This window comes from Chlorocebus sabaeus, chromosome 24 (assembly GCF_047675955.1).
Source record: "Chlorocebus sabaeus isolate Y175 chromosome 24, mChlSab1.0.hap1, whole genome shotgun sequence".
In the NCBI taxonomy this organism is placed as follows: Eukaryota; Metazoa; Chordata; class Mammalia; order Primates; family Cercopithecidae; genus Chlorocebus; species Chlorocebus sabaeus.
In genome coordinates, this window is record NC_132927.1 from 26,920,575 (window position 1) to 26,940,681 (window position 20,107).

At 35.3% G+C, this 20,107-nt stretch overlaps 1 protein-coding gene across 5 annotated transcripts in view; it reads right to left on the minus strand.

Moving 5' to 3' along the window:
- Window positions 1-829: 829 nt before the first annotated feature.
- MAP4K5 (mitogen-activated protein kinase kinase kinase kinase 5) overlaps window positions 830-20,107 on the minus strand; it is a 106,776-nt gene continuing 87,498 nt past the window's right edge. For all 5 annotated transcript variants that reach the window (XM_073010969.1, XM_073010970.1, XM_073010968.1 and 2 more), the window contains 10 exons: window positions 19,922-19,982; window positions 17,777-17,891; window positions 17,359-17,417; window positions 15,002-15,105; window positions 14,433-14,610; window positions 11,183-11,251; window positions 10,646-10,738; window positions 7,919-7,989; window positions 5,137-5,192; window positions 830-2,111 (listed from right to left, as the gene is read on the minus strand). In XM_073010969.1, the coding sequence (XP_072867070.1) occupies window positions 2,024-2,111; window positions 5,137-5,192; window positions 7,919-7,989; window positions 10,646-10,738; window positions 11,183-11,251; window positions 14,433-14,610; window positions 15,002-15,105; window positions 17,359-17,417; window positions 17,777-17,891; window positions 19,922-19,982 (894 nt within the window). In that variant the 3' untranslated portion in view covers window positions 830-2,023. The remainder of the gene's footprint in view (window positions 2,112-5,136; window positions 5,193-7,918; window positions 7,990-10,645; window positions 10,739-11,182; window positions 11,252-14,432; window positions 14,611-15,001; window positions 15,106-17,358; window positions 17,418-17,776; window positions 17,892-19,921; window positions 19,983-20,107) is intronic.

Consider the following 20,107-nt stretch of genomic DNA (forward strand, 5'->3'; position numbering starts at 1 on the left):
AATACTTTTTCTTTTGATGTTCTCCTTACCCTTCATAGTCTGTTTCCTCTAAGTGTTTTCCCTAGACTATTTTTTCTCTTTCATTTATTTGTAATCCTTGGTTGTTTGCTCATTTTTAAGAGCACAGGACTAAAAGACTAACTGCAAGGTCTAGACACAATGCGTGGGCTAGTGGGCATGCCAACTATGATTTTCACGGTAGTGTTATGTAGCTGGGCAGTTGAGCTGGGACATGGCTGACATCAAGATCTTAATTAGGCCTTTTCACTTGCATTGGTGAGATTTCACAGAGAAGACTCTTCAGTATTCCATCGTGGAATGGTAAAGATCTGGCTGCCAGGATTCAGTAAGAAAAGGAGGATGCTGGCCTTCTTATCCATCATGTAAATGTCCTCTGTTTTGAGGATAGTCCCTCTGTCATCTACCGTATCCAGTATTCTTAACATATCCAAAATAAACAGCCACACACTTAATGAAATCATTATCATATGTGCATTTTTAAAGAATAAATACCTTTATATTTCATTTGTATAACATTTTATTGTTTGCATATTGCATAGTGAAAAAAACAGAGTCAGAAGACTCATGGTCAGGCTCAACTGCTAACTTGCTGTGTAAATTGGGTAGATCTCTTAACCTTGCTAAACTCTTATTTCCTCATCTGAAAAATGGAGATAATACTTATTTTACAGAATTGCTAAATACTGAATGAGATACTTATACTGTTTTCCTCTTAGGTAATTAGTCAAAATAATTCTATAGTTTGCTATTGCTAACCCCTTGTTCATCATCTCAATGCTGTTCTCAATAAATGCATTAAGACAACAGGTACCAATGTAACACTTTAATTTTGAATATTAACAATAGCAAAAGAAAAACAAACTCAAAAATGACCCTACCCTTTATTATTTTTAGAATACTGGCTTTTAAATACTTAATGATACTATCCCATCAGAAATTCAATTCATTTAAAGATCTTTTTTCTTCTTAAACCTACTCAAAATGAATACCTACGTATGTGAAAAACCCAAGATTACATGTGTAATTACTTTACAGTTTCCTTTCTGGCATAGTATAAGTAAAATACATATCATGGGCAGTTAAATACTTCCCCCCTCTACATTAGGGATGATAATATATACGAAGATTAATTCCTTATGCATTATCCCTAATGTAAAGAAAAATCACAGGTATTTTATACTGCTTGTCAAGAATACATACACATGGTAGACACGCCTAGACATACACACCCATTCTAAGAATATTTCAACTATCATCAATATCTTCTGTATGATCCCTTACAACTATCTGTAGTTGAAAACATAAAACTCCCTTTTAAAGTAATTCTGTATGAAACTGTATTATAAAATACTTTTGTTAAGCAAAATTGCATGTGTGTGTTGAACCCCAAACACTCAAAGTACTTTACTACTCTTAAAAGATAAACAAAATTCTTATACATTATAAAAAAATTTAAGCTGCTCTGCAACCCTCCTTTGCCAAAAGTTAGATACATTACACCACTCCAGCAAGAGATTAATAAATAAGGATTAAATATTCTATTTTACAAAAACATACAGAATGGCCAATATAAAAGTGAAAACCTTGCTTGAGAATTTATCAAATTATGTTCATTAAGAAGGAATAAGACATGGTATAAAATGATCACTAAATTTATCTCTCTTAAGATAATCATGAGTTATCTAAAAATACCATGACACCCTTGTTACAAACATTATTATTATTTTTTTTTTAAAAAAGACTGTGTTTCCTGGAACTAGAGGACTATTTGTCTCTTAGCTTTTATTAAGCAAACTTGATATAACCACCACACAGTGGCAAGAGATAGACTAGCTGTTTCCAGCTGCAGAAAATATTGAATTCTACCCTAAAGTACAGATCATTTGCAATATAACCCATAACAGTTAAAGCAAATCATAGTGCAGTTTGTATTGAGTTTCCTTATTTTTCCTTTCAGTGGAGTATATTCATTTTCCTGTCATTTGAGATCAGTTTCTGTTGCTTAGTAACTATTTTCATGTCCAGCCAAGATGTAGAGATTGCTGTGTGCAGTAGGATTTTCTGTTGGCCTACTTTCCAAAACGACAACCCTGTAATTAAACCAAAACAAAGGGCTTGTTTAAGAGTAACTGCAGATTTCATACATCAAATACTAACATCAAACTAGGAAAGAATATCATTGTTCACATTTCAGTAAGATTACATAAGGATCACAGATGCACAATCAAATTCGGCTTTACATTTTACAGCTTTAAAACACAATAAGAATTGATTAATATAAAATATTGAAGACATTTTGGGATAGTCTCATTATCTTATTCCAACTAAAATATCTGGGCTGGGTGTGGTGGCTCACACTTGTAATCCCAGGACTTTGGGAGGCTGAGGCAGGGGGATCGCTTGAGCCCAGGAGTTTGAGACCAGCCTGAGCAAGATGGCAAGACCCCATCTCTACAAAAAAATAAAATAATTAGCTGAGTGTGGAAGCCTGCGCCTGTAGTCCCAGCTACTCAGGACACTGAGGCAGGAGGATCCCTTGAGTTGAAGAGTTTGAGGATGCAGTAAACTGTGATTGTGCCACTGCGCCTCAGCCTGGGTGGAGAGAGTGAGACCCCTTCTCAAACAAAAAACAACAAACAAAATATGCTTACTCATTTATGCCAACAAAAGGTATAATATAATACTTTAGGAATTTACACTAACAGGAAGAGGATGGAAGAAGAGCCAAGAGAATAAAATAGGACTCTTAAGAGACACTCGTCCAAACTGTTCTTCAAGGTATTTGAAATAGCTTTTTTAAAAAAGTATGAAATGGGGCCCCTCTCCCTAGTTGCGGAACAAAAGTGGAGAAAGAGTCCAATCAAAGGACTGATAGGAAAAAAAAAATCAAGTGCTATTCCAAACATTTTAATTGTGGGGAAGAGAGTTTGAGAACAAAATAAAAAATAATATACCCACACAGAGAAAAAAGTTTCTAGAGGAGGAATGGGAGAAAAAATTTGCACATAACACTTATTTTTCTAGTGTATGAATTTTCTATAATTAGCATGTTATTACTTTAATAATGAAAACATTTTTAAAAAGTCATAGATACTTTATATTAGACATTACAGAAAAGTAGAAAGGGAAAATATAATTACCTATAATCCAACTGCCCAGAGTTAACCGCTATTAAAATTTTGACATGCTTAGTTTTTTTTCCTAGACACAAATATCTATACTTAAGCAACAAAATAATTTTTATTTTTATTTATTTTTATTTTTAGATGGAGTTTCACTCTTGCTGCCCAGGCTGGAGTGCAACGGCGTGATCTCAGCTCACTGCAACCTCTACATCCTGGGTTCAAGCGATCCTCCTGCCTCAGCCTCCCGAGTAGCTGGAATTACAGGCATGCACCACCAACCCCAGCTAATTTTTTTGTATTTTTAGCAGTGATGGGTTTCTCCATGTTGGACAGGCTGGTCTCAAACTCCTGACCTCAGGTGATCTACCTGCCTCAGCCTCCCAAAGTGCTGGGATTACAGGCATGAGCCACTGTGCCCAGCAACAAAATAAATTTTTAACCACTTTTAAAGATAAAACAAAACAAAAACTCTGTTTAGATATATATCTTAAAATCAAGGAGATGCCCATGTAAGAAGACAAGCAGAGCAATGCAACAGTCTGAAGGAAATAGTTTTTTGGAGCAAATAGTGATAGAGTGGACAGAGAATATGAATGGGGAAGGGAAAAGTGATAAAGCAAGCTCTGGGTGGAGAAGGTAGAAGGAAACAAGGAACCGAGAGAAACGGCCTCTGATGCCAACCCTCTACCAAGCTGAATTCTCTCATGCTTGGTCTCATTAAAGGATTATCTACACCAGGATCAATGGATGATCCACAATTTTTTTTTTTTTTTTTTTTTTTGGAGACAGTCTTGCTCTGCCGCCCAGGCTGAAGTGCAGTGGTGTGATCTTGGCTCACTGCAACTTCCACCTCCTGGGTTCAAGCAATTCTGCTTCAACCTTCCGAGTAGCTGGGATTACAGGTACATGCCACCACACCTGGCTACTTTTTGTATTTTTAGTAGAGACAGGTGATCCACCTGCTTTGGCCTCCCAAAGTGGTGGAATTACAGGCGTGAGCCACTGCGCTCAGCCCACAATTCTTTTCTCAGCCCTTCCTGGAAAAGCAAAGAGCCTCTCATTCTAGTTCTAGAGTCATTTACCAGATGATTCTCAAATTCTCTTTTTGTTGGCTGGACTACTCACTAAGTTGCCATGCTTTGTGGGCTTACCTTTTCTATTCACTGAGGGTAGTCATCATTTTTTGAAAAATTTCTGTTCTCCTATAAAACTCTGTTCACAATTTTTTTGGAGTTATGACTCCATTTCCCTCTCCTTCCTCAAGTATCTAAAACTGAAGCAATGTGAACCTGAAGACCAGAGGTTCCCAATCCTTGTCTCAGGACTAATGCATACCACTATAGCCAATTTTGCTTTAGTAACAACTTTTGGTGGGAAAAGAGGAAGGAATGGGTATTTTATTAGTTATAGAAGTAGGCAGCTGAGTGACGGAGTGAAACCGTCTTAAAAAAAAAAAGAAAAAAAAGAAGTAGGCAGTAGATTTTGGATATCAAAAGCTACAGCTCCTACCTTTTTTTCATAAGATGATAGTTTTGCAACTTGTCTTTTATTTGGGGTATAAAGAGACCACATAATTCTTTTTAACTTAGATTAACTTTAGAAACTGAATCAGGCATTTTCCAATATAAAAGCAAGTATCATCAGGAGGTACATATTCCTAATAGTTGACGGAAGGTAGCACACCAGGAAGAAATGAAAACATAGGGGCCCAGAATAGCTCTCATGGTACTAGGGACATCAACATTTATACCAACACATTTTGTCTCAGTTGAATATAACTGTCTCTAGAATGACAATCATCATGCTGACAAAAGATTGCTGGTCAACTTATTAAAATATTACTAATTCTTTCAGTAAAGACACAGAGAAATTTATCTAAGTCAATGAGCTTCTAAGTGTTTTGTTTGAAACAACTACAGACTGACAGTATAATTAAGAGTATGATCTTTGAACCTCTTTGGTAATTAAATTAATACAACCAAACTATTACCTGTCTGATCCTAATAAGCGGAAAACTCTTGTTTCATCTGAAATCTCCTGGGTAACCTAGGAAAGAAAAATACCTATCAGTAACATCTTACTCTTCATATTGCCTTAATAATAATTTAAAATTAATTTAGACAGCAATTATTAACACAATAAATACTTATTGGTAGACTTAAATCCTCAAATAAAAGAAATTTCAGTAAGTTTTTTTGACTGCATATTATCAGAAATGAACCCACATTTATGGAACATCTAGTATGGGTCAGGCACTCTACTTAGAAGAACTCTGTGATATGCATTATAATTCTCATATCATTGAAGAAGAAACTAAGACTCCAAGAGGTTAAATAAGTTGTTCAAGGTCATATAATGGATAGACTCAAGACTTGAATACAGGTATTGTTGGACTGCAGAGCTCCTTTGGGGGCCAAGGCTTGAGGTCAGGATTTGAGACCAGTCTGGGCAACACAGTGAGACCCTGTCTCTACAAAAATATTTAAAAATTTTAGCTGGGCATAGTGGTGCATGCCTGTAGTCCTAGCTGCTCAGGAGGCTGAAGTAGGAGGATCGCTTGAGCTCAGGAGTTCAAGGATACAGTGAACTATGATTGCATCATTGCATTCCAGCTTAGGCAACAGAGCAAGACCCTATAGTCTGTTTTCTGCAAAGCTGCAGAGCGTGCTCAGCCATGTGCAGGTGCTATCCCAAAGTGTCCGCAGTTTGTATACCAGGGGGCAGGCCTTAACCAACATGGGGTAGCAGTTGCTGCATAAATGCTCCAGCCTCCTCACCTACAAATGAGTCAATTCTGAGGTGTATTTTGCTCCATTCTTCAGTGGTCCCTACTGGATTAAGCCCCAGTTGCTCTTTGTGGGAACTAGCTTATTAATGTGTTCTTTACTGGCTTTTTGCCCCTTTTTATTCTCCATTCCTCATTCCATCACTTGTTTTCTGGAATCTATTCCCAAATAAACTATCTGCATTTGAGTCCTTGTCTTACGGTCTACTTTTAGAGGAACCCACACTAAGACAATGTAGATATAAAATAAGTAACAACAACAACAAAAAGTCTGATATCAAGGAATCTGCAGTCTACCTGGGAAAATAGAATTAATAAGCTTGAATCAGAAAGTAAATTAGGTGTTATACTAGTTGGAGCTGATTTTTCAGAGTATTAAGTTCAGAGATATTCTAATCATTGTGGACTGGAACGATTGAGTATGACTTTATGAAAGAGGTCAAGACTTCAGCTAGACCCAAGTTGAAGGATCAGAACATAAGCTAAAAAATGGGTAAACAAGATGAGTTAAAAATAGGCCAGGTGTGGGGCTCGTGCCTGTAATCCCGGCACGTTGGGAGGCCAAGTCAGGTGGATCACCTGAGGTCAGGAGTTTGTGACCAGCCTGGCCAACATGGTGAAACCCCGTCTCTACTAAAAATACAAAAATTAGCTAGGTGTGGTAGTGCATGCCTGTAATCCCAGTTACTCAAGAGGCTGAGGCAGGAGAATCGCTTGAACCCATGAGGCAGAGGTTGCAGTGAGCTAAGATCATGCCACTACACTCCACCCTGGGCGACAGAGTTAGACTCCGTCTCCAAAAAAAAAAAAAAAAAAAAAAAAAAGATAAGTTAAAAATAGATATTTAGGAAATGGAATCAATATTTGATATAGTAAGAAACAAGGACCTTCTGTAGATTTCTAACCACAGGAGTGACAAAATGAAAATAGCATTTAAGAATAATTAACTGTATGATAGTAAGTAGGACTGTAGGTTTCATCAAGTGCAGAGACTTGGTGACATTTAGTGACATGTATCAGTAACAAGATAAACCTATATATTCAAAGACAGCTGATTTATATCATTTCTTCCTGGAAGCATTCTAATTCTGCGTTCATATAAGAGGTACGAATATTCATTTATATATAAGTAAGAGTGTGGATAAAACTAAAGGTAAAAGCAAACAGAAGTTTTTGAGCTTTAAGTTAGTTCACAAATTTGTTAGGCCATGGTTAGAAGAACACACAAGTACTCACATAAATGGGAAATGTCTCTGTTAGTATTATCTTAGCTAGTAGGACTCATCCCTCAAGTTGGAGGCCCAAATCCCATCTCCTGCATGAAATGTATCCTAATTATCTCAGGTAGAAGTGATTAAAAGAGACCCGTCAAATCCAGACTCTTCTACTTCACTAGTTATGTAACTCTGGGCGAGTTACTTAACCACTCTGTACCTGTAAAAATGGCAATATGAATAGTATCTACCTCTACTGGGTTATTTTGAGCCTGAAATAAGCAAATATTTGTAAAGTACCTAGAACACAGTAGGTTTTATTTGATATTTACAATAAGTGTCTTGAACATAGCTGGTACTCAATAGTTACTAAATGAGTCAATTTTCTTAGATTTCCCTTAGTCCTATGCTTCAGTAAGTAGATTTTAAAATATATTTAAAAAGAAGCTACATATTTATACATTATGGAAAACACATATTAAATTTAGAAAAGTTTTACAAACTTAGCAATCACATTTACAAATTACAAATTAGATAAATGAAATTGTGTGAACTTATATTTTGCAATTCCTGGTGGCCACTGAGAATTCTGAATTATGATACAAAAATGAACATATTTGAAGGGAAAATACTGGCTCTTTTGTTCTACCAGTTCATAGCATTAAAAGCACTAAACATAGTAATGTAGGTTCAGAGAGGAAATGCATAAAATGAGTGCTTCAACATTTAAAATTGTTAGTGGGAGTCAGTGGAGGTAATCTGAGAAGGCTTACCTCATCTGACTTGAAGCTTTTACCCTGCATCCCATGTTTCCAGAAAGCCAACACACTGTCTTGAAGGCATACTAAAAATGATAAGGGAGAAATGAAACTAATATAAAGCACAGAGCATTTCACTATACATTTTCTCTATTTTTAATAAATGATAATATAAGCCTATTTGAGTGTCTAGTGCAAAATTCCACTGTCTGGACCATTATTTCTCAACATTTTTGTGGCTAAGACATGCCTAAGCTCAAGTAATTTACTGAGGTAGGGTTATGCAAGTCTTCGAAGATACATACAAAAGCCATTCATGTAAACATGAACTAACTTCAGATAAGGTGGATGTTGGCATATTCGTTTCTTTCATACAGTGTATCTTTTGTCTTAAATGAATAAAATCATAAAAACATATATAATTGGGTTTTTGCATTAAAAACATTGTTGTTTAAATACTATTACATATTCAGAAGTAGCCCTAAACAAGCATTTTTAATTTATGTTCACATTTTCCCTGTAACAAAAGAAATTTTAAAAAATAAACCTGGTCGGGCACGGTGGCTCATCCCTGTAATCTCAGCACTTTGGGAGGCTGAGGTGGGTGGATCACCTAAGGTCAGGATATCGTGACTAGCCTGACCAATATGGTGAAACCCTGTATCTACTAAAAATACAAAAATTAGCCGGGCATGGTGGCCTGCGTCTGTAGTCCCAGCTACTCAGGAGGCTGAACCCCAGAGGTGGAGGCTGCAGTAAGCCTAGATCATGCCACTTCACTCCAGCCTGGGTGAAAGAGCAAGACTCCGTCTCAAACAAAATATATAAATAAAAAATAAAATAAACCTGTCCCACAATCCAACATTTTACCACACATTGAATATTTAGGATCTGTGAGTCAATTCTTACATAAAATTCTTAGTATTTAACCATTATAAGTATTACAGACAGATTTAGAAAAGCATGATTAAAGGTGATTGAAGAAAGTAATTGAAAATTAATTATTTTTTAGACTACTGACTTTTTGTAAAAAGTTAATGTATGAATGTTCTGGGAACATAATTAATCTCAATAAAAATGAAAGTATTTGACAATGACCAATCACATATGTTTCACTAACTGACCCAGTTACTGATTTTATTTTTAAGAGGTGTTGTAAAGGCATTTTTTTTTCCCAGGAAGATGCTTGTAATTATTCCAAGGTTTACTGGCAAGAAAAGATGGTAGCCTAGGAGGAACAAACTTTTGTGTAACAATTAAAATTACGAAGATAATTTGGCACATCTGAAAAAGTTGAGGTATCAGTGTGTTTCAAAGTGAAGAGGAATTAAGGATTCCTATGTCAGAATCTCTCTCAAAAATCTCTCTCAAAAAAATTTATACTACAAAAATGTAATACAAGGAGTAAAAGAACAAACTAGTTTCCAAAATTCCTTTTGTCTGGACATTTACAGAAAGTTTAGGTTTTTTGCTTTAGTGAATTAAATTTCCCAATCATAAGTAAACTATTTTTCATGTAAAATCTCACACAGAGGCACAAACTGACTTTACGATAAGGTAAAACTCCAATTGAGAAATACATATTAAAATGCTTTTTAAAAATAAAAAACTTTCTAGGTAATGAAAATCGTGTTTTTAAAAGTATGTAATTATAAAGTACATGTTATTGTTTATGGCCCAAATAAAAATTGCCAACTTCATTTTAGTGCCTTTGATATATGGCAGACTCATGTCATGAAATGTTTAAAAATGTTTCCACTCATGATTTTTTTCACAAGTTCTGTCACTCCTGGGGAAAATACTGACATATGATCAATGAGCATGCAAACAATAATAAACAGTAGTAACTTTCATCATAAAACCAATGAGTATTAGAGAGTAAAACATTCATTGACAAGGAAGCAAATTAAATGGCATAAAAGTTTACAAGTCCTGTGAGAACTAGCTATTTACATAAAAATAGATCTAAAAGCAGTAATATCAACACCCACCACCCAGAATCTTACATGGCAAAGAATTATGGTACTGTTATCACATCACACAAATACCTTCCTGATTGGGAAAGAATCGGGGGAAGTATAATTCACTTAATGCAGCAAAGGGAATAATGAACAGAAATTTTAAAAGTGATTACAAGTTTTAAATATTCAGGAAACAATAAAAGATTTATGATGGTCTGAACCTGCACTGTGAAATATGAGAGCAACCGGCCATACGTTGTTATTTACATTAAAATTTGAATCAAAATCTAAAAAATGAAAATGTAGCACTAATCATGTTTCAGGTGCTTAACAGCCATATATGTTTAATCACTACTGTATTTAAGAGCACAGATACAGAACATTTCTATCTTTTTTTTAGATAGAGTCTTGCTCTTGTCACCCAGACTGGAGAGCAATGGCATGATCTCGGCTCACTGCAACGTCCGCCTCCTGGGTTCAAGTGATTCTCCTGCCTTGGCCTCCCAAGTAGTTGGGATTACAGGCGCCCGCCACCACACCCAGCTAATTTTAGTATTTTTAGTAGAGACGGGGTTTCTCCATGTTGGCCAGGCTGGTCTTGAACTCCTGACCTTGTGATCCGACCACCTTGGCCTCCCAAAGTGCTGGGATTACAGGCGTAGAACATTTTTATCTTTACAGAAATTTCTGAGACAGTGCTGGTCTAGACAACCCTAAGTACAGAATGAATTTTAATAATCATAAGTATCGCAAACTGATTTATGAAAAAAAGGAGACTTACCTACAGATTCAATGCGAAAATCAAAACTCAACTCAGAGGCCAGTTTCTTACTTGATTTTAATTTTCCTTGTAGATTTACAATTTTTACAAATTCTTAAAAAAAAAAATAAACAAGTCAAGACTGGACATGCAAATCTGCTAAAATAAATGCACCTTGATATATGTGGATTTTACATGGATATCAAATAATATTCTTAAATAACATTCAACTATTTATCTTGAGTCAAGTATGCCAAATGGCAAAAAATACTGTAAGAGTGCCTCCACTGGTAAATGGCAATTCTGCTATTATTTTCTTTTCTTTTTTTACAGTATATATTGAATATTAACACTCTTATTTTAAAAAATATACACTTCTTTAAAAATGGCTACCTTGGTGCTCAAATATTTAGCCATAAGAGGTGATTTTTTTCCTTTACAAATTACACATAACACTTTTAGTAAAACAAAGTGAAAATCTTGAATTATGGTTTAACAGAATAAAAAAATTGCTTTATCAAGTACTATACTCAAAATAAAATTAAAAATAGTACTTACTGTCTAAACACACTAAAACGGTATCTCTTTCCAACTGTGTTACATGAATGGAATCTAACTGCTGGCTGCCTTAGGGAGTAAAAAACAAGGTTACAATTATACTTTTAAAACCTAGAGCCTAGAAAACAAACAAATTCTGACTTTTGCTGTGACTTAAAATTGATCTTTGAAATTTAACACAATTTATATTTTGTGATGTTATCTTTCAAAAAATGCACGTAAATCAATTTAAGACAAATATGTCCTAAGCATGGCTAACTCAGCTGAAAAAAAGTCAGTATTACCTTTAATTAATACCTCAGCTAGGTCTAGAAAGGTAAGTTACAAAAATAAAATGAAGCAAAGGTAAAATATGAGGAGGAAAAGTAAGATGCATGCTATATACAATGGCTAGGTTTTGCTCTGCACTTTATATAGCCAATGGGAGATAGAAACAAGATCAGCTGGGTGAATCACAGCAAACCTAAATTAAAAATAAGCCAGTGATTCAAAAGGGCACAGGATTAATGAATCTATAATAACAGAGAAATTTTCCTGGCATAGGTATGTGTTTATAGGTGGCTGGGAGGTCTTTTACATAGAGGACACTGAGTAACATGATGAACAATATTGTCAAGAACATCTTTGCAGGATACAACTCTCATCATTTTGCTGATATTTAATGGGCTGCTTCTAACATCTGCTGATAGATGTAATAACATTAAAAAAAATTTCTGATAAAACAATGCATTTTAAGCACTCAGATTATTTGAATGGTCTAGATGAATCTAAGAAAAGATTTTAGATTATTTAGAGCAGTGCTTCTTAACTATACCTCTTTGGGAAGCCTATGCATTGTCTCCCTTGGAAACTGCACATTCAAACATAAACACAGAATTTCATATAATATTTTGGGGTGTCTGTGGCCCTTCTAAAGCTTATACATGGTGAAGAATCCAGATCTACAGAATTGATAAACTGTCCCTCATGTAACACTTCAAAAATAGTTTTTCTTAGCTACTCTATGTTCAGGCATTCATTCAACAAATATTTACTGAGTGCTGACCATAAGCTAAGCACCATCCTTAGAGATGAGGATACAGCAATGACAAATCAGACTGAGCCTAAAAGAGTCTTGAATAGGAGTTTATTTTAATGTTAAAACTTGCCAGTTCAAGGCATAGCCTCTTTGTTCAACAATGAACACAGCTGGGAGTTGGATTAACAAATCACTTATAAAAATGGGGAAACCTAAGGAGGACAAAGTGCTGGACTAGAAAGGTTGCCTCACCTCTGCCTGAAGGTGACCTCAATGATTACCCTCAGGCAGAGTCCTGTCCCTCCCTCAGGAAGTAATTTGGGTCTTTAAAGAGCCTTGATCCCAGGTAGACAGTAGTTGGGGGTCTGCTTTAATTTCAGCAAAGACAATGTTAAAAGTACGTAGAATAGTACGCCTCAGGCATTAAAAAACAAAGCAAACAACAAAACCCTCAAAAAACCCCCCCAAACTCAAACATACCCCAAAACTCAAAAAGAGGACTCACTGAACTCTTGCCTTGAACAATGTAACCTTCTAATATATCATCCAGAAGAAAGTGGTCACAAATATACATTACATAGTTGTATTAAATGACCTGCTTTCTACCATGCTAATGAGCAAAAAAAAAGAAGTTGGGCTGTCAGCCAAAACTTGCCTTTAAATAAATTGACCCATAACCTTTCCTTTGAGCAATAAGAACAGGGAAATATTTCTTTTTCTCTTTTTTGAGATGGAGTTTCGCTCTTGTTGCCCAGGCTGGAGTGCAATGGTGCGATCTCGGCTCACTGCAACCTCTGCCTTCCAGGTTCATGCGATTCTCCTGCCTCAGCCTCCCAAGTAGCTGGGATTACAGATACACACCACCATGCCCGGCTAACTTTGTATTTTTAGTAGAGACGGGGTTTTACCATGTTGGTCAGGCTGGTCTCAAACTCCTGACCTCAGGTGATCCACCCACTTTGGCCTCCCAAAGTGCTGGCATTATAGGTGTGAGCCACTGTGCCCGGCCTGGGGAAATATTTCTATTTGGGCAGTTTATAGCTCATGATAATAAAGCAATACATTTGTACATTTCTGTTAGCTATAACAGCAGGGCATACATCCAACTCAACCTAAAGCATTGATCAACATACTTAAAAGGCAGAGTGCAGGTGGAGGTAGAAGGATACAGAATGTGACCTGGTCCATAAAGAATATGTTTATAGACCAGTGTATGCTGGAGCTGGCTTGTACTGAGTTAAATTTTCAGGAATTTGGTGAGCCAAATGACATCAGGTTGGTTGTTTGAAATTGGCCATGGGTGGAGTATTTGTACCACAAAAATAGGCAACTCTAATAAATGGTTGCACCTCAAGAGCCTGTTGTTACATATTTACCAGGATATCACTGGTTCTCACTGATTCTTATTTTGAAAGTGAATTTAGTGTAGGTTCTATATTATAATGAGTTCTTGTAACTTAGCTTATAAATTATCAAAAGCCAAAGGTTATTTAATAAGAAGCATTAAGCATCAAACTTATAATACATGTAACAGACTTCTTCAAAAGGTGATAAAGAATACAACAGTGGTGAGTAATGAAACAGCCATAACTAAAGCTTGCTTGGCACATGTAAAAATAGCCTAATAAACCTGGATTATAAATGACCAAATACACCAGCATAACAAACAGGAAACCAGCAAAATGGAGACCCCTCCCCACCCACTTCACATATTATGCAGATTTAAAAAATGATTTATTGAATGATTTGTTCTAACTTTAAAGTCTAGGAATAAACTTCCCATTTTTTTTCAGATCTTTCACTGAGATATGTCTGATTTAAATGGAAAGGCTCAGAAGCAACACCTAAGAAGCTTCTATTCAAGTCTGAAAGCCACACTCACTGATTCTAAGAAGTGAGGGGGGAAGACAGGATAAAACAGGATAAGTGAAGCTCTTTGCTTGAGAAGTTGATAAAATTTTAAGAACTGCTTAGAAAATGTATTTACTTAGCAAGTCAAAGATTCACTGGTAACAACTAAGACTTTTCACTGTCAGAAATCATCAAAAATTTCCTTTTCTAAATAATTTGTATCAAACTACCTCTGGCAAATAGAGATCATAAACATATGTACACGATTCTATGGGCTTACTTGGGAAACTGCTTTGAATATTTAAAAGAGCCCACACTGGTGTTTTGCTTCTTTTATACACAAAAGTATCAATATTCTAACATAAGGTAAAAAATACTTACCTGCACCAATTTCTGTAAACCATGAAGATGCAGAGTTCAAATTGATTGTCTCAAACTGAACTACCTGATTCGATTCAGTGCCTTTGCTAATCGCTACACAGACCATAGGGTATTCCTGTTCTGGTATCACCAGCATTTCAAAAACATTCAAAGGACTTGGCAAAGGAAAATCAAAGTGCTGCAAAAAAATAAACAATAGAGCCATAATTCAGAAACAATATCCCCATTCATACCATTGTTGAATAAACTCAACAGAAAGACTCCCATCTTCTTCATTTATCTAGTTCTAAAAAGGATTACCTCTAAGATGATAAGAAGGATAAATGGTCTATAAAAATGTGTCTTAGAGAATTGGCCATATTAATCTTTATGACTGATGGTTCTGGAAGTTATTAATATCAGTTAAAGATTAAATCCTAAGAACACAAAAAGCCCTAAATCAAATAAACTACTACAAATAACTATAAATGTTCTGACCCTAGATAGTAGTATTGGGATCTTTTAATTTTAGCTTCAGTTATACGCTAGTGTTTTCTAAAGGAGAAAAATGTGAACAAAATAATATATACCTTTATCAACATGAATTTCTGCATTGGCTCATACCACTGAAGTAAAACAATTCCAGACTGCAAAGCTCCACAAAGGTATTTATGTCCCGTGTAAGGGTTTCTGACTGGAAAGAAATAAACAAAAAACCCAGACACATTCAAAATACTGAATACTTTTACTGCATCTGTTAACTAGGATGACAAGAGTGGGTGGAAAATAAAAAAAGATTGTGTCTTTTCTTTTGGCTTCATTGCCTTTTCCGTTTTACTTTCTTATCTAGATTTTAAATTATATACGTTTACTTCTAAACAACTTTCATATACTAGGTTCTGAAACATAAGAACTTTTTACAAGCACAATAACAACCTAATATGCAACCTAAAAAGCTGTTTTTTTCCCTTCCTCACTCCTTCCTGTCCTCCTTCTTTCTTTTTCTTTTTAAAGAGACAGGGTCTTGCTCTGTCACCCAGGCTAGAATGCAGTGGCACAGTAACGGCTAACTGCAGCCTCATCCTCCCAGGCTCAACCAATCCTCCTACATCAGCTTCCTGAGTAGCAGAGACTATAGGCGTATGTGACCATGCCCAGCTAATTTTTCAATTTTTTTTTAAGAGATGGGGTCTCACTATGTTGCCCAGGCTGGTCTTGAACTCCTGGGCTCAACCAATCCTCCCATCTTGGCCTCCCCAAAAAGCTGTTTCTTAGTAAATTCAAACTGAATTTACTAAGAAAATTTACAAGATGAGTTCTGACAAGGTCTAGGAGGCAACTGAAAAGCACCTCGTTTTGGTATAGTAGGGTACAGATGTCTACTTAAGATGAAAATAATTCATCTTGTATGTATTAATTCATCTTGATATAACATCCTTGACTCAAATCTATAAAAATTCATATTGCTCCTTCCTTCTCCCAAATTTGATTTCCATTAATAATTATAATCATTGATTATAAGAATAGTTATTTGCATTAAACTCTAAAGTATTATTTATGAGTTTGTATCTTAGACTGTAAGCTTCTAGGCCTTTTGTGCATCACAGATCTTGGGAATCTGATAATAGATATTGACATGATTCTCCCCAGAAAAATAATCATACAATGTGCTTCTATTTATAGCACATTTATGGTTAAACATTTTTGTTTTACAGTATGGACTATGCTGTGAAACTATTATGTGGCACAAAGATCAATGTGCAAGTTCATTGATCAAACAAAAGAATAAATAGGAAGTTAGGAACTCAAGATCTGAAGTCATTGAACCTGAATCTGATTCCTACGTTCTGTTACTTACTAGTGACATAATTAGTATTATGGAGTTGTTTAACGGTTAAATGAGGTAATTATGTAGTAAAGAATTTAACCTCACACAAAAAAAGGTCTGGTCTCTGTCCTGCTTCTGGGAGGTAATTGCTAAGCCTTTGGAATGTCAGGCTTGACAGGACTGTCTTTGTCTGGGGGACTCTGGTCACTGGATAATATAACAATAATGATTTCGGGTGGGGACTGGCCACACTGGATAGTCTTAATGTGAGGGCTGGTCATGCCAGAAATACCAAAAATGTGATTTTGGGTGAGGGCTTTGGGTCATGCAACATCAGATGACCTCTAGTGGGGCTGCATACTGAGATCAGCAAGGTGGTCAATCAATCACGCCTTTGTAATGAAGCCCCCGTAAAAACTCTGGACACTGAGGTTCGAATAAGCTTGTGGTTGGCAATGGTTGTGTGTACTGTCACATACCAATGCTGGAAAAGTAGTGCTGTCCATTAACCACAGGGAGAAGGACAACAGAAGCTCCATGTTTGGTACTTCTCCTGGACTCTGCCTTATGTACTTCTTCCCTTGGCTGAATTTAATCTGTATTCTTTCCCTGTTCTAAATGGTAATCGTAACTATGAGTATAACTGCTTCCAGTTCTGTGATACCTTCTAGTGAATTTTTTTATTCTGAGGGTAGTTTTGGGAATCCCCCAATTTGCAATTGGTATCATAAGTGAGGCTGTTTTTGTGTGAACTGTTCCTTCTAACTGCATAGTTGGCTCAACTCCTGTAAACATGTTCATAAAACATGGGTAGTAACTGGTAGATGGCAAATATTAAATAAATGAAAGTTAGAATATTAGCAAAGAAACAGTCTCAGGAACTATGGTTACAAAACTCTAGGAACACTATGCTCTGAGAAAACACTAAGGTTTTTATCTCTAAGCATTTCTATGCCATGTCTGTCTATATTCTTGTACTTTAATGGCAGCTTAACTTCTTATTAAAAACAAATTTTAAAAACCTACCCTCCTTCCTATTTGTTTCCATAAGACTCTTCAGATAATTGTAAAGATCTTAAAAGTTCTAACCATTCAGTTTGAGAAATACCATTTACTCACCAATGCAACATTTGTGGCAGCCTTTTGTATCAGGAATCTTTGTTGTTAAAGCGAATTTTCTGAAAACATAAGGCAATATAAATGTACTCTACAGTAGTGGTTACAATACAGCGATTTGTAAATCACTTGCATCAGAATCAGACAGAAAGGAGCTTAAAAAACTGTCTTGGATCCTAACTCCACACTATCTGACCTTATAGGACTGAGGAAGGGCCTGATAGTCTGTATTATAAAACTTCCACAGTTGATTCTCATGGTCAAGTTCAGAAAACATTCAGCTTTTCCAGATATAATACACTTTAGTGTAAACTACTTTTGAAAATTAAGACGAAGTTTTTTACTGGGCAAGAAATACCGGCTATTTTTAAAGTAAACACTAATTCCCCTCATTCAGTAGAATCAAAATGATATTTTATACCTTGGTAGTATGCGGTCTGGAAACCTGTGAGTTTGAATATGGGCAGCTAATCCTGGTTTTTTGGCATGTTCAAACAAAGCTATAAGATTGTGAGAGTAGAGCTGAAAGGTTTTTCCTATAAAAGAAAAACATGTTACCTTTTTAAAGATCATTTACAGCAAAGAAATACAATTTTTGAGAAAAAGAAAACATAATTACCTTCTAAAATGAGGAGTCCAGTAATGTTCAAAAGCCAAGCAAAATAGAAAAACACATACAAAAAAACCCTCAGTTAATACTATTTTGAAAGACAATAGATAAAATGTTTTTTAAATTAATAGATAATCTTAATTCATAATATATAAATGAGATACTAATAGGTGATCTGGGCAGACTAAATCTTAATGATGCCAGCACATAAAAAGAAACTGTTGTACAAAATCTTATGTTATGGATTGAGTTATAATGATGTACATGTGATTATTTTAATACAATATGGAAAATTCTATAAAGCTATATTCTCATTATTTCCCTGGGACAGACCTATTTGTCAAGAACTTAGCAAATTACCCTGGATTAAAAATCATTGTGAATGAAGTCTTAAATATAACAGATTGAAATACTTAAAAAAGTAAAACCAATCAATATTATAAGCCATGATACAAGGATAACAGGGCTACAATTCCATATAATAAAAAATATGGCTGTATTAAGAGGGATGGATATGGTAAACATCTTCTGATTTTTCGTTATATATGGTATAACAATACAAAACAATATTTATCTTTTTATTATTACAATACATATATACACACACATATACAGTTTTACCCTCAACAAAATTATCTGTATTTTCTCAGAACAGAAATATTCTGCCTCAACATTAAACACCCTTCCTTTCTCCATTTCCCCAATCTACATAGTTTGCTACCCAGCTAGCCAGGCAGCTAAACACACATGTACATGCCTCCTATTGAGCATTGCTACCTAAGATGTACCCTGTGTAATTTTTAAGCTTATTTCCAAAGACAAGTATGAGTAGGGATAAAAGCAGTAAGAGAGTTAGAGAAAAGTAAGTTTATATGTATACAATTCATAACTGTTAACTCAAACAGAATTGGCTTTATTTTCATAATAGTAATATAAAATATTAACATATTAATATTTTACCAAACAAAAGTAAAAAAGATTCGGGGGAAGCATAATTAAAAGATATTAAATATTCTTTTGAGGACCCCAGCTTTTTAGAAGCCATTTAACACACAACTAAATAATATGCTCTCCATAAACAGTGTCATTATCTCAAATACACAGACACTTAAAAAATCTCTACTAGAGAGAAATAATAATTAACTATCTTGTACTCTACTACCAAAATGAAAGCAATCAGCAAACTTCTTGGTAGTCATTTAAATCTAAAATATAAGAAAATATTCTTTTCATAGATAAGAATTAAAAAAAAAAAAAAAAAGCCTAAAACACCACCTAACTACCCATTCACCCCTAATAATAACCAAGAAAGAACAAAATTAGGTTACTCTGGAACCTTGTTCAGAAGACCTTAAAGAATCAGTCCAAGACAGTTAACAGGTGTTCAGAACAACATGAATTTCACCAGCAAACACCTGTATAAGACTATACAGTTTACTAAGCACTCTGGATATTATCTCATTTAACTCTCACAACCTCATGAGGCTGTATTGTTACCCCATCATCCTCATTTCATAATTAAGATAAATGAGGCTGAGAGAGAGTGACTTGCTCAAGATCGCAGAGAAAGAAAATAGTGTGATCCTCTGCTTCTTTCCTGTTAATTCCCAAAGGAGGCCAGGAATGGTGACAGTGATGGTGGAGGAGGCTGAGTGGAAGGGAACAGCCTCTAGTGATAAGCACTGTGATACCCTTCAGGTATTTGGATGCTGGGTGGGTTTGGAAAGTGCAGCCCTAATTGAAGACAGGACCCCTTCCCAAAGTTTCTTCCCATTCTAGGTGGGTAACAAATATCCACAAGTCCCAGAGTTACTATATTAGATTATAGTCATCCAGAATTACAAATAACATTTAAAAATGGTATATATTAAAATTACATTTCTCTGCTTATCTATGGTTTATCTTTAACCATGTGTATGTGTACGTGTATGTGCATGTGTATCATCACATACATACCTGATAATGACATTAAAGTATTATTGATAACATACAGCCAAGTACACTTCCGTGGAAATAACTAAGAAAAAGAAGATAATTAAGATTCTTTCATTGTCATTATTTTAATCTCTTAAAGCTCCAAATTCCGACATTCTGAAATTGTATAAAAATAACTATTTTCTAACTTTTAGGTAATTACTAAAC